At 41.6% G+C, this 17,125-nt stretch overlaps 2 protein-coding genes across 2 annotated transcripts; one reads left to right on the top strand and one right to left on the bottom strand. All coding sequences in view use genetic code 11, as the record gives it.

Annotated features, from left to right (window-relative positions):
* Positions 1-4,824: 4,824 nt before the first annotated feature.
* Positions 4,825-8,782, bottom strand: EGR_09593 (hypothetical protein; the record flags this gene model as incomplete). The annotated part of the gene is made up of 7 exons (XM_024498842.1): positions 4,825-4,936; positions 5,035-5,146; positions 6,000-6,090; positions 7,301-7,379; positions 7,543-7,589; positions 8,370-8,492; positions 8,678-8,782. The coding sequence occupies 7 exons, from the start codon at positions 8,780-8,782 to the stop codon at positions 4,825-4,827; spliced, it is 669 nt and encodes a 222-aa protein (XP_024346752.1).
* Positions 8,783-15,277: 6,495 nt separating this feature from the next.
* On the top strand, positions 15,278-16,866 carry EGR_09592 (hypothetical protein; the record flags this gene model as incomplete). The annotated part of the gene is made up of 2 exons (XM_024498841.1): positions 15,278-15,361; positions 16,759-16,866. The coding sequence occupies 2 exons, from the start codon at positions 15,278-15,280 to the stop codon at positions 16,864-16,866; spliced, it is 192 nt and encodes a 63-aa protein (XP_024346751.1).
* Positions 16,867-17,125: the final 259 nt, after the last annotated feature.

Here is a 17,125-nt window from a genome sequence, read left to right as displayed (position 1 = left end):
TTGGGCCAGATCCTAGTGGAGTGGCGATCTTAGTAACTACTGAAATCGCCAGTATTTGGGGCTCTTTTGAAGCATCCCTACAAAATCATCCTTCCGGTACTGGGAAAACTGCAATAGCCTAATCTAGACCATCAAGGATGGCATCTGGAAGATTCGCTGTAAAACTGTAGCAGAAGGCCTTTGTGCTTCAACTTACACGTCGGTGGAGCCAAATTCTGCCCACGCCACTCAGTCCCTCATTCTTCCTGTAAATGAATGACAAATCAGCCAAAGGATTTGAATGTTAGGTGAATCAAATTAGCCATTTGCTTTGAATGTTTTTCTGAAATGCACCTTAAATTACTTAGAAAAGGAAATTGGTCACACTTTAGCCTAATTGGAGAATCACCTCAACTAGCACTGGCTGGGATGAGTCCTCACCCAACCTTTTCCTGTTAATAATTTTTTTTCTTTGCAATTTTTAAGCTTCACATTAATCTACTGCTGCAAATCTTTTTATGAAACATAATAATTTAAAATACTAGCCTTTTTTAACTTCCTGATGCATAACCCAATCAAATCAGCTAAGTCGTATGATGATGCCTGTTTAAAGTTAAACGAAGTGTAGCCCCCAAGGCCATCCTGACGACTAAATAAGGCATAATATAAATTGTCGACGTGTAGAAGAGCTGGAAGTGGAGGCCATTGGCATGGCCTGGAGGACATTTTGTCCAGCGGAAGTGCAATCAGTGGAGCCGTAGGTTCCAGCGTAGGCGAAACGCGAAGTTCCATTAACAGGTAAAGTATTACAAATGAATGAAACAAATATTCAGACCGCAATTTAGTCTGATTTGCTTTATCTAGAAATGGATTACCTTAGTGTGTATGTTTAGTCCTCCGTGTTGTGGAACAGGATATTCTCCAGGCAAGTGATGTGGCAATGCCCTGATCATGTTGCACTAAACAAGTTTGAACTGGCAGGACTTTCAGGAGTTAATTAACTTCGAAACTGGACGACCGACCTACCCTTTCATAAACCATACGCCATGGAGCGGTCGCGAGTACGCATGTACACACATAGCGAGAGACAGGAATGTACACGTTTACCCGTAAATAGGTAATAAATAATGCGGCTCGGTCACATATATATACCTCTTGTGTGATTGACATGTGTGTGTCATTGAGTGGACTGACAGTTGGTGGTGGTGGTATTTTTTACCCTGATGAATCCTGTCTACGTCCGTATGTGTGCGCACGCACCTCGTTCTAGTTGTTCGGACTAGCGAAAAAAAAGACTTGTCTCTGTGCCAACATACATTTGGTCATAAATCTACTGACAAGCCTGGAGGTATGTAGGAATCCTAGTGTATAAGTGGTTATTAATTTGGACTGAACTCGATTGATGACCACTTTCCTGGGAGCTGTGTTTAATCCTAATTTTATTCCAAATGGGTCGGCTTTCAATAGTATTGCTTTATTTTTGTCGATGTGTTACTTATTGTGTGGAGAACAAACTTGGAGTTTAGAGTGATAAAATAGTTAGTGATTGTTCTTGCTCTGAGTTTGCCTACACATTTTGGATTTTTGGAATATATAACTTTTAATAAAACCGATCGTTCATGGGCTATGATGGTTGATTGGCTCCCGAAACTAGAATAGTGAACGTGTTAATGTCATTGAGATTCACTTAAAGGTCATCCAAAGTTCATTCGATGGAAGTCTCCCGAAAAATGGGTGCAATCCCGTTAGCTCCTCTTAACTTTAAAAATGACTTTTGGACCATTTTGAAGGTAATTATAGAGACGAAAGTCACCTCTCCATCCATGCACACTTGAAGCAGAGTCCGCGAACCAGAATTTGCTACTTTGTGCTCCTTTGTCCCCATCCAATCCATCACACACACAACCCATTTTTGTGCAGCCTTCTCCCCTCTATTCTCCTTGAACTCTACCTCACAAGTGATTTATGGTGCCTGCATCATGGTTCACCCTTGCCATGCAAACAAAAACACGCACGACCTTGGGGATGAACAACCGTCAAGGCCTTGGTGTGCACTGAATGACTGAATGCACTGATGTTAGGCCTTAAGGGGCAGATTTTCCGTGGATGACCCAAAGGTGGAGGTATTATTTAATGCGTCCTTGTAATTCCACGTGTTTTGCCTACAATCCGGAGAGAAACCACGTGTGTTAAGGACTCAAAATATTCCTGCTCCATCTTGGGCCTGCTCTGCACTATAACCCCTACAATCAAAGATGATTTTGAAATGATAAGAGGAAAAACTTGGGTCTGAAGGAAGTCACTCTAGCTGGGGAATCCCCTTTGGTGTCAAATGAAGAAAGTTGGGACTGAAGTTTGAAGCTCACCGTCCCAATGATAATCCATATTATTTTCATATCACACATATCTCACAAAGCTCAGTATAATCGGGTTGACCTCAGATAAAATTTAATTTTCTAGAAAAATTAAAGTTATATTGGAGGGCTAGCGTGTTCCTGCACAACAAATAGTTGTCGTGTGTAATGGTCTTTAAAGTAGCTCTCCTTTGGATCCATTCTACCTCTTAGTCAAGGCCTTAGAAAACAAATGGCAGTTGACATTTATTGCTGAAAGGAGATTTAGGCCTTGGTTGGAGCGAGCTACTTAGGCAGGCTCCTTTTTTCTAAACACTCATAACCTTCTAAATCCAGCTTTAAATGACAAAGTGGTCATAATAATGTCTACCAAGACATCCATTCTGGATCCCTGGAAGTTGTATATCTGGGTCGCTGTAGAGGTGATCACGACCAGGACCACTCACAATACCAGGAGTGGTAGAGGCTGTCAATAGTCAACTAACTGCTCTTGGGCAAGGTTTACGCAAAGGCCTGTTCATCATGCTTCATAACAATGGGTAAAGTTTTATTTTTCCCACTTACATGATCTCTAAACGGTGTTAAGCCATAAAACATACTCGCTGTTAAACCACAAAGGGACTATTGTTTGCTAAGGACAATGTTACACTTTTGCACAACCATATCCGTGAATTTGTGTTGATTTATGTGTCAATAAGGCTTCCCAAAATGACACTTGTCCCTATCACCTACCAGAGATTGTTTATCATCGCCTCATTGTGCCGTGGATCAGGCATCGGCCTGTTTGATGAATGACTGGGAGGTAATATCCTAGCAGCAGCGACAATTCTTTTCCCCCGGGGAAACCTGTTTTACTATTTCCACTTGAGGGAGACGAGAAAGACTGGAATTTGTCCTATTTACCGGCTAAGATGAGTGTCCAGTTGAAGTGTATTTTCAAGGCATGATTGGCGGGCGGCTTACCGCCTTGTTACATTACTTTTACTACTTTGTTTCACCCAAAAGTTACACAGTGCCTTTGTGCAACAACAAAGTGGTGCGCTTTTTTCTCTGAAATACACCTGTATTTCCCCGACAATACTGACGGCTCAGTCAAATAATTTCGTAGTTGTTTTGGTGGAAGATTTATGTATACGGCACAGTTGTTAAATAAAGACGGGTTTTTTGTCTTGAAGAAAATGTTGCAGTTAGGAAGGCGTCTTTTATTTTAAAGAAGCAATTCACAAGGGTTTTAGGCTATATATTTCAGGAAAAAGATGCATTGAGAGTGAGAGACAAACAAAAGTTATCGCTCCTAAATGCTAAAGGTTAATTTCTTTACAGTAAATGATCTATCGGGCGCTCTTAATTCTCCATATTAGCTCAGCTAAAATTTAAGTTATTAAAAAAACCCTAGCGAATTTGTGTAATGCTTCGATTGTTTGGTTAACCCTTTGTTTTAGTTACGCAAGTACTTAAGGCACCTCCATTGTACTTCCACCGGGCCGCGTGACCCCCTGGCGGTGCCAGAGGCACCTTAGCCCTTCTGTATGTTGGAAATATAGATTAGGCCCTAGTTTTTTTCTTTCTTCTTTAGGGAAGTCTCAGAAAGCTACATTTGTGGCAGTAGAAAGCAAACGCAATCCCAAGTAACAACCACCCTGATTTTCATTATTGAGCGGTAAACTTTAACTTGACGGAAGTGGGATATATGCTGCTGAAGAGAGAATCTGTAACGACGCATAATTGATGTTTCCCTTAGTCTCTGGAAAAGTCTCGAGGAGCTGCATACAAAAAGAGTGCGTAAACATGATTAGCAAATACCTATCCCCCTTTCCTCTATAGCAATGAAAACCCTTCGGACCAATGCGTATCAGGGCTGTTTGCACATGGAGGGAAGATAAAACAGGAGGCTCTAATTTTGCCTGTACAGCAAAAATCTCCTCAGACGGCTTAGTTAATGAATAATAAAAAAGACACCACTGTACGGAGAATTCCGCTAATCCACAGGATTTTCTCTACTTTCCTTCTAAAAGCTCGGTGCCCACAGTAAATCTGCACCATTTTTGGAGCCACTCATTTCTATCCACGTTTTTAAAGATACCTGTCATGATATTTAGCTAGAAGTGTTTTAGTCGGAAAAACAACTGCAATAACTCTTTATTTAAAGATTAAAGTTTTTTGAATTTATTTCTGATACAATTCTATACAGGTTCACACGATCGCACACGGACATCAGGCATAAATTTGCCTTCCTTTTTATACTGTAATAGGCCCAATGTTTCTCGCCTCCACGTCAGTATTTTTACACACATTGAACGAGAAAATGAGCTGGAGGAGGACACGCGTTGATGGGAGAGCGATAAATAAAGATTGCTAAGGTTACGTTTCCTCCCCCTCTCCCTCCCTCCCCTCCTCCTCTTCTTCCTCACCTTCCCCCTCAGGGACCAATGGTGTCTGACCCATCATGAGGTTCACTTTTACTGGCTGTCTCTCGTCTGAAAAGTACATTTTAACAAACGTGTATTACAATACTCCTAGCATTGTGTGATCGAATAAAACTCCCACAATTTAGACAGTTATTAATCAAAGCAAATGAAATAAAAGTATTTTCTGAAGACTTACTAATACATAAACAAGAGAGTAAAGAGGAGTGCATTGGGTACATATATTACTACCTTAATGGAGCGGCAAATAAATTTTCTGGGCCCCTGCATCGTACCTGTCGGTTGGATGAACTTCCAAGATCACAAACTCCCTTTTGCTCACTGAATTTTTGAAATATCTGCCTGTTACTTGAAACATCAAATTGTTGGAGATGGGATTAACTTCATCTAAAAACTTAAAAAATAAATTGATTTGGAATTCATTAATGCACAATTAGTAGAGTCAACTTGTTTGAATACATCTTAGATGATGTTGTTTGAAACTGAGTGTACTAATTTTACTTTATCTAGTCCTCGCATGTTTTTAAATTTCTGAATTTCATTTAGGCATCCAAAACGTCTAACAAACTAACATTTTTAATAAATTGGTGGGAATCTAATGCTAAGGAAGCCCTCAGCTCATCTTCTTTGGGAACTGACCAATCAGAACCAGGGTACTGGTTAAAACTCCTTTTCAATTGGTAAATGGCGCTTTATTCTACAGCTATACAAGTTTTACAGTCATCAAACGAAAACCCGGACTTTTGCACATCTCTTTGTACCTTCTGGCGCGTCGGCCTCCTCCGCTGAGTTGGGGGCCTCTCCTAATGGCCGCTGGCCTAGTTCGAGCCACCAGCGCCCCCCCGCCAACTGCCACCAAAGTAGGCAACGCCACTCGCGTTTATTTGGGTCGTGTGAAAAGTCTTACCATGCCCCATTTCACCCCCATCTGTCCCCCATTCGAGGTCACGGCATCAACAACGAGAATGTATGTGAACAATGAAAAGTGAAAATGTGACCAGCCAGCATGTGATGGCCACACTTGGAAGGGTAGTAGTTGTTTTGGTTGTAAGGGCTATTGTGAAGATGGTTTTCACTTTCTCGCGAAGAGAGGCCTTACAGTTCTACTTGGGCTAATTTATAATTAAACTACTTGAAACGTTTTAGGCTTAAATCTTTTTTCTGTTTCGTGTGTAGTCTCCCACTACGGCAACTCCATGGCTTGGAAGACTGATTTAATCACCATGCCAGCAGCTCTTACGTGCACTTCTGATAAAGCCGCTTTCATATTTTTGTCTTGGAATATGCCGTATGTATTTTAATCCATATGTCATTTCAGTTTCCTGTGATTCCTTCGGTGTTAAGAAATGATAATTTTCTCCTTCCCAAGTCCCACATCCTTTCAGCATTCGCTGTTGGACCATTACGACGGTGGATCAGAGCTACGCTGCAATCACCCTCGGATCTTTGACGAAATAATAATGATATTGCTACTTCCAAATCCGCATACATGAAAGTGTTATATAATAATACTTATTCTAATCGAGCGTCTTGCTATGCCTGTCTTTTTGTCCTCCGCCCTGAGAGGATTGAGTTGTGTCTACACTACAAGTGCCACTAGTTCCTTGGTCCTTCCACACATTGCAAGTAAAGATTTTTAAAAGCGCCAGAAATAACTCGAGTGCTGCATCACTGATCTTATAGGTACCTTATTAACTCATTGACATCCATTTCAGACTCTCATATGTCTTGTCGCGTCGTCACAGATACTCGAGTGCTTCTCACTACCTAAAGGCTGCTCCGAGAAAAGAAAAAACCCCAGCCCACATTATTGTGTGAAAATCACCTACAAGTATTTGCGCCGGCTTTGGTAACCCATTGATGTCAGTATCAGACCCACTAACAAATTTCTGGTCAGGTGGTTAACTAGGAAAGTGAGAAGGCTTGCTTCCGCCGAAGTGAATAAAGAGGGGCTAGGTGGAGAGGAATAAGTAGGAAAAGGAGCAGCATTAACGGAGTAGGGAGAGTACACATAGACCCACACTTAGATATCACTTTTTCTACCAACTCTCTTGTCACTTCACTTTGGCGCTAAAAGATGAACTACGCGCTAGCTCTTTCAAGGCGCGTCTCTTCATGTGTGTATATGGTCCTCTGGAGGGATGGATGGGGAGGTGAAGATTAAAGCAATGAGAGAGTGACTAATACATCTTCCTTCCCTCACTTCCCCCCCCCCCCCCAACCCTTCACATTGTCTGCGCCTCATGACTCACCCGTCCTGACGGGCGTGTTGTAGCGCAGTCGCCGTTGTTGTCATCGTCGTTGTCGTTGTCTCATCACTGCATCCTATGTGGGTAAGTGGGTGGGTGTATGTGTATGTGCTGGTTCATTCTTATTGTCGTCGCCAGGACGTGGATACCTAGAAGGTCGCTTGTGCCTGTGATAATGCATGCGTATGCAGGTGCGAGAGGTGAGGCAGTTTTACGGACCTCGCATAAATGCTATCTGAGCTGAGACCTTTGGGGGTAGAGACTAGTTATTCCGCAAAAAATAGCAATCTACCTTCTGCTTCGGTTTGATTGTTTTGCGCTTTTCTACTGAAAAGAAGAAAAACCAACCAACTTCATGCTTTCTAACTAGGCTGGAATGTCGATTTTATCTTGTAGTCAAGCTATCATTCATGTTGTTTTATCTGTTTGTTGCCAAAGATACACTAGCATTCCGAGCACTTTAAAGCCTATACTTTGGTCTGACTCATTCTTGGTTGCGTCAGAGTTAAGCCTATGCAAGGTTACGTGCATTACATTTTTTTCTTTAACAAAAAGTTTAATGGATCACTTACTACCTGTAGCTAAAGTTTTTGGTAAAAAAATTCTATTTAAGCTGTACTGTCAATAAACGGTTGGTTCCGGGCCTCAAAAGTCTTCATCTTTGGCATACCATCGTAGAAAATAGAGTCTGATGTGGTTTGTTAATTGATTGTTTAGCTCCCGGCTTTGGTAAAGGACCGCTTAGGGGCTTTTCGGGCCGTCCAGTCAGTAGCCTTTCATCCCTTATGTATGTCAACAATACCTGAGCATCGTCTTCTTTCTACTTCGGAGAAGCCTAGGGGCCTATTCGTATTCATCACTTTTTCGCTAAGAAATTTCTTTCATAACATAAAACCGAACATAATGGAAACCGCGAAGGTATTTGAAGTGTTCGGGCAACAACCCATCACCATAAGGACAGGATACCTTTTGACTTGGTATTGTTGATGATGTCATGGAAGCAGCCCATAGTTTGGAAGTATGTGTATCGTGAGAGATGCACCGTTATATTAAAACGGTTTGCTTTTCCCAAATGAAGAGAGTCATAAATTCTTCCCAATGAAAAAAACGACAATTGTTGCACCTCATCACCAATCACGCACAGGAAAGTATCTACTTAATGAGTTCTCGTTTATGAGTCAGAATGAATGATATTTTCTAATTAATGTAGGGGGTTGATTAAATTGCAAAATTGACTGTTTTCACACCGCCTTGCATTATCCTCCAGTTCAGTCTGTTAGAATTTGAAAAGCGGTTAATTAAGACCAAAGCGCCCTTTCACTCATACTTGATAATTAGGTGTGCCCTACACGTATGTTCACCTTGATTGAAGCAGAAAATCCAGTTTGTTGCTTAAATATTACAAAACAAAAAGCATTGTTAACCCTTTCCCTCAAATAAATAGATGTTTTCTTCTGAATTTGCTGCAGCGTCCCAAGACTTGCCTGGAAGGGGAAAGAAGACATAATCGGGCAGACCCACAGTAGGGTTTAGAGACCAGACCGGGCCTTTCGGCTGGGGCACAATGGCGGAGGCCCTAAGTGTCCCGTTACCAAAACCGAGAATTAAAATAACAATAAATGTATTACATTGAATTGACGATTTGCACAGTATGTAGTTTTGTTCTCACCAAGGCGTGACCACGTTTTCCTTCCTCAAATAGAATCTGAAGTACAAAAATACTATCAAGAAAAAGAAAAACTGCAAACTTATATTGATCAAATGACGCATGCATAAGTTTGTGCCTGTGAACATGAGCCCATTTGCATTTTTCAGACTCCAGCCTTAGTGAAGTGCAGCATAGGGAAGTGAAGTGAAGTGAAGTAAGATTTTTGGGAGCGGAAATGATGCTGCCTAGGTGGAAAAAGTACGCCTTCCTCAGCAATAGTGACGTGGAGTGGAGCTACTCTTTTATTATAAATCTCCCGGTTGTTGGGATGCTGTGAAGAAGAAGCCGCCAGAGGCTTTGATCGAGTCGGATCAAGATTAGCTGAGTGAGCTAGCTAGCGTTTGTGCATGCGGCTGCAGCTACAGCGCAGCAGAAAGCGACAGCGTCGTAGCAATGTTAGCCATGGTGCTGCAAGCAACAGCGATAGGCTATTATTCTAAAAGACTGCATAGAATAGGAGATGGGGGTTAAATAGGGCGGAGATTGCACGAATATTTGCTTTGAGCAGCCGAAATATTTCCCAGTCTACGTCCATTGTGAAAAATTGTTAATATCCAAAACTAATCGGACATTATGGTGTTTAATCTAGAGTCTCTGTAGGTGATTCGGTTTTCATTCATCAAGCACATATAATTTCAAATAACCTTAGGATATTGGGCATGAAAACTTAGGACTACACCGCTTAATGTGCTCGTCACTCCAACCAGGGACAGTAATGTGTGTGAAATTTTTTATTAGGTGGGAAAAAGCATAAACGAACCTGGTAGGAATTTTGATTACAATGTAATTTTTTTTCATACAAGGTACTCGATTTGCGTCATTGAGACAAAGCTACTGGCGTCGCATGGTGTAGCATCGCCATAACAAACTGTGAGTAGGAGGCTGAAAAATGTGTATCCCCTTCTAAGAAAAAGGGATTTAACTGCAAACAACTTCTTTTACCTTTTCCAACCTAGGCTAATCTGTTCTCATGCAATCCTAGTATTGTCCCCTTTCGACTTCAGAGCAGACTCTTAGAATAACATTGGCAGCTGCACAGTGCGAGCCAGATCATAAAGGATGCCCAACCTGACTTCCATCCACAAAAGCTAAACCTTAACGTGACGAAAGAAGGAAATATGCAGAGGGGAGCATCTGTGACAACCCTTAACAGAAGAGTTTAAAATGACGTCTCTTAAAGTGACACTGGCCATGGCCAAAACCATCTGGAAAGCTAGTTGCGTGCTGTCTGCGGTAGCCGGCTAAAGATATCAAGGAAGTGACCACTCGATTTAAGGAGGAAAAGACACAAAACATTATCCACACAAAACTACTTCGAACCTTATCCTTTATTAAGTGTCCCTGCTTTTTGGCCAGCGTTCTTACAACTAACGGCGGACATACGTGATGACCGGCACCATTTCCTGTTCCTAATACTTTCCAGAGAGGGCGAAACTCTATATCCGGTGAAACCTCAAGCGGAATCGGTGGCGTTGCAGTCAGAAATCTTTTCAATTGCACGCACACTTGGTGACTGTCACGGTCGGTTCGTGTGGGTGTGGTTACACCACTGACTGCGCTGTAGTGGCCGATGCAGGAGGTTGACTAAGAAAAGCGCCGGGGGCGACACTCAGAAGTAGTGGTAGGCTATTAATGCTCTTCATTTAACTCTTCGTTTTGACTTCGCGGACACTTAAGGCTCCACGATTGTATTTCCGATGGGCGATATGGCTTCTAGACCATGCCAGTAGCCCTCCACCTCTTCTGTATGTCAGCTATGCATATTCTAACCAAGTAATATGTGTTTTTCCTCTTTGAGGAAGTCTCAGAGTGCTACATTACTTAGAAATTATTCTTTGGACATTTTTAAACAGTCCCCGTTTTAATCTAGCTGCGAATGCCAGTCCTCTTTCATTTTACACGTTCTTTCACCTTAAATCTTATTGGAAGTATATACCATTCGTTGAAGCTAAAAATCAAGGTAAATTAAGGTTACCGTTTCTTTCCATCAACTGCAATCACTTTAGATTTTTGGCATAGGTCGCATCTCATATTCAGTCTCCACATTGAGGCTGCCCATACAAGGCAAAATACACTTGTAATGTAAAATTGCACCGCTCATTTACGCAGTTACTAGGTGATGATTCCTACTTCTGTTATGCCTGAGTGGAATCGTATGATGTGACACGTCAGGACGCTGATTTATACAAATGCGTCGTATGTGGGTGGAATCACTTGTTTCTACTTGTCATCCCACTGGGACATCTTGGCTATTTTTGTGCACTCCAAATTAAGTCATTCCCACTTTATAGCGTGCTGATGTTATGTTCTGCAAGTCGGAATATGAGTTGGTCTTATTTTTTTCTTAACAACCCACACATGAATGACTACCTTGTGGCACTACTCATCCTGTATTCACTAACCCATTTTTAGTTTCCATTATGATTTACAGCCCAATGTTATTCATCTCCAAATTACTACCAAATTCCCTTATACAACTTTTCACCCTGCTAGAACACCCTCCCCGGTGGGGACATTTGTTGGAAATGCAGATAAGTACAATACGATGGGAACAGTTGTTTCAGACACATACACTTAGTAAATTTGCCAACAAAATTCCATTTGCCCTCAAGGTGTACACCCATTCTTTGAAAGTTGATCAAAAGATTCGCGTCTTTGACTAAGTGTTGAATTAGTTAACTTTTAGGCCTTTGTTCATTTTCGATTCTCTTTGATATTTTGACAGTGACATCAGAATCTCACTTGTAACAAATGCTTGTCTGATAGTGCCTTTTAGGCAATTGGCAGTCAGTAAATAGGGTCCCCTTGACGGTAGGACGCCATTGGCCCCAGCGGGGGAGAAAAGATATCCTGAATACGCTTAAAACCCAATGGAATATTCTTTGTGATTTGCTCTTCTGCTCTGATCGCAATACCATTTGAATGAACAGACCAGTTGGACGAAGATCCACTTTGATGGGGTAGCAATGAATGTAACGGTGCAGATATAGCAGTTTAAGCGTGTTCAGGGTGCGTTTCTTCCACCTTGAAAGGTACGTTCAAACAAATGTATACTATGCACTATTTGATCAACTATGTTCCGAACCTTACCAAAATGGCATGGTTGGACTAAAAGTTATTACAACTTCATAAATAAATATTTTAAGTCCCTATCTAAAGCCAGATAACTTTTTTGGACTAATATCGATGAGAGTAATTACCAAGTAAGACAGTGAGAAACCTAGAGGGTATACACAACGAAGCCAAGAGCCAAGCAGCCACCCGTCTGACAGGTGATCAATTGTTCGATTGCGCGCACATGCATCCAGGCGCCCACATTGTTGTCTTCTTCTAAAAGTCAACATAGACGAGTGTTGACCTTGAACGCCACCCAATCCAGATAGCTGAAGCTGCTACCTTCGCTCCACTTCCCCACCCACTTTGTAGACGCCGTTACAAGTATCGACGGAAGATGATACAGGGCGGCGCAGGTTTGGGGCAGACAATGAAAAGGAACTGGGTCCAGTGCCTTTCCAGCGGTTTTCACGATATACGTCTAAATAAGAGCTCATTAATTTATCATTTTCGGTAATTTATCAGGTGCGCTTTATCAAATTACTCAATATATTTAACTGCTGAATGGCCGGGTTCTAAAATGTCAAATCGAGACTCAAAAAATAACTAATACCTGGCGATGAACCTCAGGTTTGAATGCGATGATAACTTTGAGAAAAACACTTCGCTTTCACAGGCTTGGAGCTTTTGATGCATGTGCGCAAGCGCATGACTCAGTATCAACCACCTTTTAACGCATCTTTGGCTGATAGATGAAATTTTTCGGTGACTTAAGCGAAAAATCTAGACCAACACATCAAAGCCTATAGAAGTGTGCCCATTTAGTTAGCCTCGTTTCTTCTTTTTCACACATTTTGCCTGTTCTGGATAATTATTCATTCATTTCCCAGTGCCATTTTACGGATATCAACGGCAAACATTTAAAATGGAATGCAATTAGTGTAGCCCCTCAGGTCTTCCTCGAAGTCGACGGAAGGCATGATACTAGGGCAGCATGTGTACTGTCGAAGTGCGGAAAGTCTGAGCAAGGGATACTGACATGGCCTGCAGGCCATTCCACTCAGTGAAAATGGAAATACAAAGCCTCAAGAGCCCACACACAATAAAAAAAGGGGGCTAGACAAACAACCAAAGTATTAAATTTAGGAGAGAATTATGTAACCTATTGCTGTCTCTAAAACGGCTTATTGGATTTTGTTCATACATGATGCGTGGTCCTCATAAAATCCTGCATTTTATGGACCTTGAAAGTTCGTTTATAACCAAGTTACTTATTGCACAATAAATCATGTCGAGAGTATACCATTGTTAGATGTCTCCATGGGATTCACTACTCCCATGCCTTTGGGGACGTGATGATTTTATGACACTTTGATGGGTCATGACCTTAAGCTCTTATCCCACATTTAAATAACCTAAAACTTATCCTAGACCCTTGAAAAATACTGGCTAAAAAGATTGTTTTGTCATGACTGGGTAGAAGATGATCAACAACTGCAAATACTAGGCATGGTAACCCACCGAGCAGGTGTTCGGTCCCTGCGCCCACAGCAAAATACCTTTTACGAACCTTTAAAAAGTGTAATACAGGGGAGACACTGGCGATCACTCTAAGACTTAAGCAGAGGTCTTACAAACGTGAATTTTAATCGCTCAGCTTTTTTGTGATGTCGCCTACGTTTTGAACGCACGGGAAAGCAAAATGTCATGGCGCTGTGTAGCCGGAGACTTCCTTGAGCCCAAGACTGTTTGCACCTCAGTGTAGTTTTCGTATGCACCGCTTTATTCTTTAGAAATCAGTCTCATAGGTATTACAAAGATGAAGTTTATTTCTATGAAGACTAAACTCCGCGGTATTAAGCTCATGTAAAATTCAGTGAAACATGCATTTTTGGAAAGTACATCGTACCTGAAATAGCATTTGATTTAGGATACTTGAAGTCGTACGAGACAAAATTTTACTTGGCAAAAGAACAGCCCTGGATCCTAATTACAAGACCACGGTATAGGAGAGAAAGGGCACATGTGTAAATTATTGTCCTAGATTTGAAAGCACTTCAACTTCCCTTGGAACGATTTCGAGAGGTGGGCAAGACGCTAACCCCCCCCACCCGCCTATCTCCTCAGGGTTGTAAACCCCAAGTGGGGATCTTTAGTAAACGCATAAAATCGTACACTTTTGTGCCATAATTAGTTTAGCTCACTTGCTAGAGAAAAGATTAGATTATAGGCAATCATAAAATCGAATCTCCATCACGATTGAAGGCGCCTGTGTCACCAATTAAATAACCTTCACAATGACATCTCCATCCCGACAATTAACAGTAGAGGAGACCTCAAGCTAAGGGAATTAAAGTTAATGATCTTGGCGTTTCCGTTAATCTAATGAGTGAGATCTTATAAAAATTTAATTAGTTCTTTCGGAAAATGTTCTATTCAAGACGGAAGGATAAATGGAACATTCAGATCTGAAAATCAACTAGTTTAAACCGATGTCGCCATCCTTATGCTTTCCCAGCTATCCCAAAAATTTGTATCTTGCGAAAGAAATTTTCGCACCTTACAATCAGCAATAAATGAGCATGTTAGGTTTTCATGGTTGATTCTTTGATAATTGGTCCAACTCTGCGAATTGTGGTGGAGGCCCTTAAGCCTCCACAGATTGTACTACAGCTCCCCCAGACTTCCTAGAAGACGTAATACTTGGGCCGAATGTGTTTCCTCGTTGTACGGAAGGGCTTGAGGGCCACTGGCATGGCTTGGAGGCCAGGCCGCCCCACAAGGATGCAATGGCGGCTCTTCTTAGTAGCCCAGGCCATGCCAGTAGTCCCTCGGCCCTTCTTGCAACTTCTTACCGCTTAAGGAAGGATTTTGGTGGAAACATGTTCCCCTCGCTTCTTAAGAGAGCAAATTTAAGGTGTCTCGGAGCTATTTTTCATTTGCTTAGCTAAATGGGATAACCATCAAATGAGGTGGACTGAAAAAAACATGAATTGAAGTACACGTAATAATTTGTTGACACCATGTAATTGTAGTAGTGTGTTTATTTTATGGTAATGATTAGCTTTATTTGGAAATCATAAAGCTCTAAGCTCAGCTTATGTATGTGAAACTGAAAGAGGCACTGTGCCATGATATTCTCCACTAAACTTTTCTATCTTTGTATTTTTGGTTAAGAGAAACGTTATTTCATCGATGGGCTCCCCCATTGGAATGATCAACTATTGATGGCTTCAACCAATTCTGGTCAAAGTTCTATCGGGACCCAAATTCGCCTTTTAAATTGAGCTGACAAATGAAGGGATTCGATGCTTTCAGACTAATGCGACAGTTAGCTGTCCGACTGAAAGTCCACCTTTACCACTAAGAGAGCAGAATGGGCATAGTGACCTTTTGGATTGCCCTTTATTTGACCTTGGCCTCACCGATGTCCCACCTTTTCGCCTAACTTTCAAGCCTTCGCTCACACCCAAAATAGGGCTTTGTCCCTAACTTATGCCACCTATAATGCCCTCGGAGATGGCTCAGGCATCTTCCAGAGCTTCCTCTGTTTGGCTCTCTCGTCTTTTCCAGCGTCATCGCATTCTTTGCGTGCCCAATCTGTGCTTTCTGACTACTGGAACTTGGTAGCAAAAGGTCATTCCTGCATTTGTCTCTTTATTGTCTCGGAATCTGGTACACGTTTTTTCCACAGTGTCTTGCTGATGTATGTCAGCTTTTGAGTTAATAGGTTAGATATGACCAAGTTGTAGGTAGAAAAGCTTGTCTATTATGGGCTAACGAAGGGATTCAGCCTCGGCTTAATGAGATTTTAATTGGTAAAACCAATGATTAGGCAGAGATCAGTTATTTGAAGATCTTACTTCTGATTCCATTACCTTCTCTACCTTAAAAACTTGTTCTGGCTGCCATTGGTTATGAAGCCATGAAGTACTTTGCAGCATGGAGGTCAGTAAGTCGTCCAACAGATTCTTAACTCGATCGCAAAGTAAATCGTATTTCATTTGGCAAATGTTTAAATGCCTCTTTTGAATACTACCACTACTAGTTAGACCTTCGCTGTTTGTACTTCCTCCTTGCAATGTAGTCCTTCAATTTGGTCTACTTTTCTCTTCTTCATTCTGACATAGGCTATTGCGACTTGAGGGAGGACGGCAGATGTTTATTAGTCGTAGCAGTAAGCACACACGACATAATTGGATGAGGATTTCGATGTCATCGGATGTATATAAATCTGTATGCTTTAATAAATAATATATCATAGGTAAGTAAATGTTTGTAGTCACCTTGCAGTTGGACTAAAAGATGTCTCCTTGGAGTGAACACCAAAGCTGTCGCATACGGAAACTGGTGATGGGACGAGATCCAATTTCAGCGATCAACAACCGATCCCAAGAAAAGAAAAAATGGTATCACAAGTGGTGTTTAGTCTTTTGAACTGTTACCCAAGTACATATTTCTGATACCGGTGACTTTGCAAAGGACTCGATGTTCAAGATCCTTGTCTAAATCCGTAGCATTCATTCATTCACGACGTCTTATTCAATGATGTTTTTGGGTTGGTTACAAAAAGGGAAGCGCCGGGCCCCTAGCCATGTCTATGGCCCCTAGCTCCTCCTGAACTTGATAAATCATCCGTAATGATCAAGGTCACTACGACCTCATTGAAGGCTAGAGGTGGAGTAGGGTGAGATGTGATTAGAGTTAATCAGACTGCCTAATCAACTCACTGTCAATGTGTCAAACCGGAAGTGTCAGTTTTGTCAGTAATCAAATGCCGATTCGGAATTTTAGTAGGGCTTAAACGGATTTATCTCAATCGCTAACAATACTTTATTCGCTTCCTGCGATCCTCCTCTCATTAAAATCTGGAGTTTGGCTCATCATGAAATCAGATGTTTACAAAGCGAACGATTCTTTTAAGCATGACAATGAAAGGTAATGATCCAGCTCACATCTTCACACATCGTGCCTTCCGGAACTTTCAGGTTCCAAGTTTCAGTGGGATTACATTTAAGGCCATCACGACTATCGTCAATGTCAGTAGCAGTCTGGTCTTCCGATTGCTAGGTCATGATAGTGACCAGTCGCCTTAGCCTGGGCTCAACGTCATGTCGGGGTCATAGACACTAACTCCCCCTCCAAATTATCCATTCATGCCAGTTCGAGAAATCATCAGAGCGGACTGGATTGGGAGACATTAATAACCTCAAAATTTTATTCTAAATACTCGTATCTCTTGCCAAAACATCAATGGACATCAGTCAACATCTATACTAAGAGTTGTTTTTCAGCATGTCTACAGGAACAGGAAACATGTCATGATATGGTTTAACGCTACATTGATCACTACCT

This window comes from Echinococcus granulosus (assembly GCF_000524195.1).
Source record: "Echinococcus granulosus chromosome Unknown EG_S00155, whole genome shotgun sequence".
Classification (NCBI taxonomy): domain Eukaryota; kingdom Metazoa; phylum Platyhelminthes; class Cestoda; order Cyclophyllidea; family Taeniidae; genus Echinococcus; species Echinococcus granulosus.
The sequence above is the reverse complement of the archived record's forward strand: the minus strand, read 5'-3'. Positions and strand labels throughout refer to the sequence as shown.